The 8,592-nt window shown below is 37.9% G+C and overlaps 1 protein-coding gene across 1 annotated transcript; it reads left to right on the forward strand.

Annotated features, from left to right (window-relative positions):
* The first annotated feature begins 3,806 nt into the window (after nucleotides 1-3,806).
* Nucleotides 3,807-4,718, forward strand: LOC134751227 (uncharacterized). Its single transcript, XM_063686610.1, has one exon. The coding sequence runs from the start codon at nucleotides 3,807-3,809 to the stop codon at nucleotides 4,716-4,718; it is 912 nt and encodes a 303-aa protein (XP_063542680.1).
* Nucleotides 4,719-8,592: the final 3,874 nt, after the last annotated feature.

Below are 8,592 nucleotides of genomic sequence, written 5' to 3' on the forward strand. Positions count from 1 at the left end.
AATGGCTTTTCCCCCTCACTAACTCGGAAAGCCGTCTTTTATCCTTTAAAACAAGCGGGGAAAAACGCATTTCATCCACTAGTGGGGAAAGTAATTTGACCTTGGATGGAGCGTGTTTAAATAGCTTTAGATAATAGATAACAAAACGTAAAACGCTCATAATAATGGTTACTTCCATATTAATTATCATTAAATAAATGGTTTCAAAATTTAATAAAAAAAATACCAAATTTAGCTTTATTTATTATGACTTAATGATTTTAAGTCATAAACCTTAAATTCCATAAGAAACATTTGTTTTTTTAAATGATGTTGAATGTTATTCTGAACGCACAAGTTGAGTCGATGCAATTTCAAAACGCATCATCAGAAATGTCAACATTGTCAACAAAAATTATCTCACCGACTCCGACACGACAACTTCCAGAGTTTTCTGTTATAATATCGTATTATCGTTAAAAAAATGAGTGATTCCAGTGATGAAGATGATCTAACGCCTGTGGATGTTGCACTTTCCTCGCTATAGTGAGGGGAAAAGTTTTGTATTACACACGGGTGCAAATGTATTTTACTTCTCGTGTGTTTAAACACTCGCTACGCTCAGGATTCTATTTTAGAACCACTCGCTTTGCTCGTGGTTCAACTATAGAATCCCTTTCGCTTGCTCGTGTTTCAATTCCACACTCGCGGGTAAAATATAACTTTGCACCCTTGTATAACAAATAACTATTTCAGATCTAAACATTGTATGGTAAGGGTATTTTTGTACTGGAATATATAGGTATGTTGTACTTACGATCTCCAAGAGAAAGTTATTCTATTGCTAATTATGAATACTTAATCGATCGAAAACGAATTCGATGAACAGATCTTACAGAAGTATATTTAATGTGTACGTATAGTAGTGGATAAGGTATTAATACTTACTCGTATAATGCTAATAGATTATAATTAGGGACCGTTGTAGTACAGTGCCAAAACAAAGAAATAAAAATGATTGTTGGTATTTGACCACAATCTCTGGTGTGATAGTATTTTGTTTTATTTTAGCATTTTATAAATGTCTAGTCTGTAATACTGTGAAAACAGTCTGTGTATACCAATTCTTAAAAATAAAAAAATGCTCTAACATCTGTCTACATATAATTGAGTACTTTTCAGTGGATCCAGGAAGCTAATACATAGTTTTTCTCCGAATAAATAAATACTCGCGGATTTGTGAGAGAAAACTAAATCGAACCCGCTCACAAAATTTCACGAGAATCGGTTGAGAATTGCGACCTGTAGTTAGTTAGAGAACATTCGGACATACGAAAGCATTTTCGCCGCCCAAGCTGAAACGGAGACCTTGGCTAACGCTCGGTCAATTACGGGACAATCTAACACAAGTCGAGTCAATAAGGATTTTATACTTTCAAGGATCAAATGGAAAGTGCCGTATATTTTTATATTTAGGATTTTTGCATAAAAATAGCGTAAGAATAAACCATACCTTGTTAACTTTATTGAAACAGTAAGAGTATTTCTTGCTATGTATTATATCAACTGCCATTTTGATTTTTAGTAGGTACCTAGAGTCGGACCACGGTAAGTTTTCATGCCAAGTGCTACGTCAAGTAGTTTAAGGAGTTTATAGGGATTACATTGTATGCGTTTTTATTGCAAAGTTTGTGCAAAGTTAGCGTGGTCGGAGTCTATTTTAATAATTTTAGTTTACTAACTATGTATTAATTAATGATTAAATTTATGAATTATGTCGATTAAAAATACAAAAATACATGATCTTAGAAAACTCTTGTTTTAATTAATGCTCAATTACGTTACAACATAATTACAATATCGTTACCCGCTTGTCACAATTAGGCTGCCTTGAACGGTAATTGATATCCTTTTTCACCTCAGCAGCTCAAACAAGCCTACTTTCGTCACTCCCTGGAGTGAGGAAAGTGCGACTTTCCTCACTCCAGGGAGTGAAACAATGTAGCTTTTTAATTTAGTGAAGGCCATGAACTTCATACTACGGTACGGTACGGTACGGTACGGTACGGTCCGGTACGGTCCGGTCCGGTCCGGTCTCGTCTTAGTGTGCAACACGAGAGCAAAGTTATTTTACATCTCGTGTTTTTGAGTCCCGAGGAAGCGAAAGATTGTACCTTAGAATCTTTCGCTTCCGCGGGACTCAAAATAAACACTCGCAAGAAATAGTAGATTGTGTCACAAGGGAGCAAAATGACATATTTACGGCGAGGGCGTACAATTGAATCCTAAACGAAGCGAAGGATTCTATAATAGAATCCTGAGCATAGCGAGGGATTCTAACATAGAATCCTGAGCGTAGTGAGGGATTCAAGTGTTAACGCCCAAGGTGAAAATAATTTTGCTACCATGTGACACATACTGCTTTTCACATCACCTATGAGGAAATTACATACTAACATTAGGTTTCAAAACATTATTATTTTAAGCAAAGATCGATACGGACAAAGTGCCAAAAATATGTGTACACGACCTTAGTATAGGTACATACTTCTGGCACTTTGTCCGTATCGATATTTTCAGACGTGACTGTAGTGACAAATTAAAAGTACCTACAGCTCATAATTATGTACCTAATATCTTTTCAAAAACAGCAGCAAACAACTAAAATGATACAATGAAAATCAAGTACATTATTTTTGTAGATTTTTCTGATAACAAATTAGCTCTTACCCCTTTGAACCAAATCTTCGGAAGAACACTATGAAGACTGATATCACTTATATTTATTATTATTAGTGTCGTTACCGGGATGCTGCTTAAAACATCTGACACAGATGAAAAGGCCTATTATTATTGATTTAAACTAAGTATTTACAAAATTTATACAGAATACAGAACCGCATAATGCTTTGTGAAATATTTGTACAATTTTTTTTAATATAAACTTTTTAAATTGCATAGACAAGTATGGCTGCGTTTAAGGAGACCTAAAATGTCAAAATGAAAATTAAATTATTAAACTAAAGTTTTTTACGTTTCTTTGTAAATATTACGCAAATTAATTAATTTACTTAATTTAAATATGATATTAATTAATTTAAAATACGTTAATTACATAATTACATTTTTTGTTTACAATTACAACAAAATATTATTTAAGTTAGAAAAATTGTATGCACGTAATCGATTATAAAGAAATTGTAATCGATTATCTGCATACTAATTTCATATGTCTTTGTGTCAATATTTCATACTGGCAACAAAATGTCCTTGAACAGAAAAGTGCCACTTTGATCCCTCCTAGCAGGGAAGAAAAGTTCCCTTTTCGAATAGGTGATGTGAAAAACCAACTTTCCTCTCTTGTTGCACAAATAACTATTTACAAGCTTTTATTTAACTTGCAATGTACCTATGTAAGTATGTATGTAAAATGTTTGTAAGGGTCAAATCTTGCAAGTTAAATTTGACCCACTTCCCGGTTTCCGATGAAGCTGATAATTTGTAAGTCGTGTGACAATGCAATATTATGGTACCATCGAGCTGATCTGATGATGAAGACAGGAGGTGGCCATAGGAACTCTGTGATAAAACAACGCAACCTAATTGTGTTTGGGGTTTTTAGAATTTTTTCGATGAGTATTACCTGCCTGTGGAAAAAAAGTACAGTCAGCGATAAAAGCTTGTACCAAAAATGAAATTTTTGCCAAAAACGTATTATTTATAACAAGCAAAACGGCTCAACCGATCATGTTCGCTATAGTTTCCATTCAAAGTATTCACGATTTCGACGAGATTTGCTATTGCAATTGTGGCGCTTATGGCAGAAGATGAGGGATAGGAACATACCCACGGAATTGACCAGCATATTCCAATATTGGTACGCAAATCAGCGCAATAGTGTACGGTGGACTAATGCACGTTCGGACTCGTACGGGTTAGAGTGTGGCGTAAGACAGGGTGGGTTGTCTTCGCCAAAGCTCTTCAACCTGTATGTGGACGGGCTTATATCGGAGCTCAGCAACACGCATGTGGGTTGTCACGTCGACGGTGTCTGTGTAAATAACATCAGCTACGCAGACGACATGGTGTTGTTGAGCCCATCGGTGAAGGCACTGAGAAGGCTCCTGAATATTTGCGAGTCCTATGCGAGCAGCCACGGATTACAATACAATGTAAACAAAAGTGAATATATGATCTTTAAGGCCGCCGGTAAAAGACCAGAAATGCCGCCACTTAATGAGCCGGATATTTTCCTCAACGGCACACCATTACAGAGGGTTTATAGATTTAAATATCTTGGGCATTATCTAACCGACGACCTTAAGGATCATTTAGATATCGAAAGAGAACGCAGGGCACTGGCGGTGAGGAGTAATATGTTGGCCCGCAGGTTTGCTCGTTGCTCGGATCAAGTTAAGATCACGCTTTTTAAAGCGTTCTGTCAGAGCTTCTATACGAGCAGCCTGTGGTTCAACTGCACTCAGAAGGCGCTCAGTGCCCTGAGGGTTCAATATAATAACGGCTTTCGGGCGTTGTTGAAGCTGCCCCGCTTCTGCAGTGCTTCTAAAATGTTTGCGGAGGCACGCACAGATGGGTTTCACGCCATAGTGCGTAAAAGAACTGCCTCGCTAGTTAGTAGGATGCGGAGCAGCTCTAACGGCATCCTAAAAATGTTTGTAGAAAAGCCTGACTCTCCCATGCACAAACATCTTAACAATTTAATGGTCATGAGTAGCTGATTTTGTCAAATTTAAGTTTATATTTTTAATGTAATTATTTTAATTTAATGTACTTGTTATTAATTTTTTACAAACATTAACAATAGATTTTAAGTAATTATGTACTCTAACCAATGGATCATAGAAATCTGAATAAAAAATTATATTATTATTATTATAACAGCCGATCTATACGCGCTGGTGGCGAGCCTGTCCTTAATATTCTCGCAGCACTCTTTAACCAGCTCATACAAGATACTCGAACTCCAGACTCCTGGAAAACTGCCATCGTCACGGTCACGTCAAGGAGACATTTCAAAACTTGCTACCTATCGCCCTATAAGCCTCCTTTCACATACTTACAAACTTTTTTCCAAAGTCCTTTGCAACCGTCTCACTCGTAACCTCGACGAATGCCAGCCACCCGAGCAGGCCGGCTTTCGCAGCGGATTTTCTACAGTAGATCACCTTCACGCGGTAAAACCGTTTATGGAGAAATGTCATGAATACAACCGTCCCTTGTGCATGGCCTTCGTCGATTATGAGAAGGCCTTCGACAGTGTCGAGCATTGGGCCGTGTTTGACGCTCTTCATCGCTGTTCCATAGATGCGCGCTAGGTTGATCTGTTTCGGGAGCTGTACGGCTCGGCAACGATGCAAGTTCGTCTTCACAAGACAATTAACACGATTTCACCCAAGCTTTTTACGGCGGTACGCTTGCATGGGACAGAACCGGTATTAACATCTATGGTGTCTTCTTGTCGCACTTAAGATTCGCCGACGATTTTGTTTTGTTTGCCGAGTTTCTGGATGATCTCCAAAGCTTGATCCAAGGACTATACCATGCTTCTTTAAAGACAGACAGACGGACAGACAGACGGACAGCGGAGTTAATAATAGGGTCCGGGAGTGTTTACCCTTTGGGTACGGAACCCTAAAATTACATACAACCGAATTGATAACCTCCACCTTTTGAGATTTGGAAGTCGGTTAATAATTAATTTGCCAACCAAATCAAGCTCATTATGACATTAATTGCGAACTGATTTTGAAATACTTGCTAACCTTAAGTTGCTGATCAAATACACATTTTGGCTGACCAAATATATATTTTTAACCGACTTCAAGATTTCAAAAGGAGGAGGTTATCAATTCGGTTGTTTTTTTTTTATGTTTGTTACTCCATAACTCCGTCATTTCTGGACCGATTTTGAAAATTCTTTTTTTGATTGTAAGTATATACATACAGATTGGTCCCGTTTTTGTCAAAACGCAGTTCTGATGATGGATGATGATGATGATCAGAACGGAACTCTTCAATGACGCATAGTTCACGTTTAGCGATTTGTCCTCTTCGTTATGTTTGTTAAGCAAGTTAGGTTTTCAAGAAACATTTTTGTCAAGCTCGAGTTCTGATGATGGGATCCATGAGGAATCGAGGGAACTCCTCAAATGTGAAAGGCATACATATAGTGATTTTTGTATTTTTATCAACAAATCGAGCATTTCCATTTTAAAAAGTGACATTTGATGAAGTGGAACTGCTGATGATGATCAGAATGGAACTCTTTAATGACGCATAGTTTACGTTTGGCGATTTGTCCTCTTCTTTATGTTTGTTAAGCAACTTAAGTTTTTAAGGCATATTTTTGTCAAGGTCGAGTTCTGATGATAAGACCCATGAGGAACCGAGGGAACTCCTCAAATGTGAAATGCATACACATTGTGATTTTTGTATTTTCATCAACAAATCCAGCATTTACATTTAAAAAAGTGACATTTGATTAAGTGGAACTGCTGATGATGATCAGAATGGAACTCTTCAATGACACATAGTTCACGTTTGGCGATTTGTTCTCTTCCTTATGGACCTAGACCCAAACTTGGACCCGGACTCGGACCCGGACCCGGGTCTGGACATGGACCCCAACTCGGATCCGGATCCAGAGGGAACTCTGACCCAAACTTGGACCCGGACAGCCGGACACGGACCCGGACTCGGATCCGGACCCAGACCCGGACCCGGAAATGCTACTAGAAAAGTGGGTTAGGTTAGTTTAGAACTGTGACCCTTACAGAAACGAAATGCTACCAGAAAAGTAGGTTAGGTTAGGTTAGAACTGCGACCCTTACAAAAACGAAATGCTACTAGAAAAGTGGGTGGTTTTACCTCCTTTTCTACATTATTAGGCAATTAGGCAAAATTAGTCAAAAGATGGATTAGGATAATTACGCAAAATATGCTGTCTATTTCATTTCATTGTCTGGAATCTAAGAGTGCACCATCAACAATAAGTAAACTTTCAGCGGCATCCCCCATTGAAGTCGGTTTTTTTTTTTCTTTTTTTTTTTTTTTTTTTTATACCACGTCGGTGGCAATCAAGCATACGGCCCGCCTGATGGTAAGCAGTTACCGTAGCCTATGAACGCCTGCAACACCGGAGATATTACACGCGCGTTGCCGACCCTTTAAAAACCTGTACACTCCTTTTTTGAAGAACCCCATACTGTAGCCCCTCGGGAAAACCTCGGCAGGGAGCTCATTCCACAGCCGAAGCGTACGCGGGAGGAAATTCCTCTTAAACCGCACAGTTCTTAAAAATTATTGTTCATCAAAATAGGAATATTTTGCAGATCGATTAAATAACACCCATTTTATTTTATATCAAGGAAGTAGGATTCCAATAAAAAAAAATAACCAACTTTAAGGCATAGTCAACTTTATTAAAACAGTAACAGGATTTCTAGCAATGTATTAAATCAGTCTTCAAGTGCGATTTTGGTAATTTTAGTTTACTAACTATTTATTAATGATTACTTAAGCCGTTTGAAAGCTAAAAAAATATTATTGAAATATTTTGGTTTTATTCATGATGAAGTGCGTTACAACATAATTACAATTTCCAGATAAAATTGCGGTCAAAACTAGATGGCGCACCATGGCGCCGCAATATTCTTATAACATAACATCTGACCGTCTGCGTCTAGCATGAATAGGGGGCATTACTGCAATGTTCTGCCACCAGAGTGCAGCACTAGCCCCTTTAAACTATAGAGTAACTTATACAAATACATACTGTGCCTTTAACAGTATTTTGACAAGTTTTTAGAGATAATAAAATATGACATTGATGCATCAAGGCGGTTTGTTAACAGACGACCTACCGGGAAACGCGAATCCGAAATTTTGCTATCTGCCTCTTTATCGCTCGAATATGCAAGTGACAGAGATGTTAGATAACGAAATTTAGATTTTCTTGTATCGCGATAGCCCCTCAGATTGTGGTAGTGGGGGCGCCACTACCACCTTCGCGTAATATTGCGTTCTCACGCGCGAGTCCATACTTGAAGTCGAGCAAGATGTATGGAGTCGCGCGCGAGATCGCAACTCATGCTAGCAGGTCTGATATACAGATAGAATCTTGTTTTGAAAATAGATTCATACAGTAACAATTTCAAAATATAATTTAACCATTAACTACAACGTATTGCATTAAACACATTCTTTAACTAGTAGAGTAACAAAAAACATTAAGAAGTAATTCTAAAAATAATAGTTTTTAGGGTTCCGTACCCAAAGGGTAAAAACGGGACCCTATTACTAAGACTCCGCTGTCCGTCTGTCCGTCCGTCTATCCGTCTGTCTATCTGTCTGTCACCAGGCTGTATCTCATGAACCGTGATAGCTAGACAGTTGAAATCTTCACAGATGATGTATTTCTGTTGCCGCCATAACAACAAATACTAATAACAGAATAATATAAATATTTAAATGGGGCTCCCATACAACAAACGTGATTTTTTTGCTGTTTTTTCCGTAATGGTACGGAACCCTTCGTGCGCGAGTCCGACTCGCACTTGGCCGGTTTTTTTAACTTATGTTTCTTTAAATCTA

This window comes from Cydia strobilella, chromosome 21 (genome assembly GCF_947568885.1).
Source record: "Cydia strobilella chromosome 21, ilCydStro3.1, whole genome shotgun sequence".
NCBI classification, from domain to species: Eukaryota; Metazoa; Arthropoda; class Insecta; order Lepidoptera; family Tortricidae; genus Cydia; species Cydia strobilella.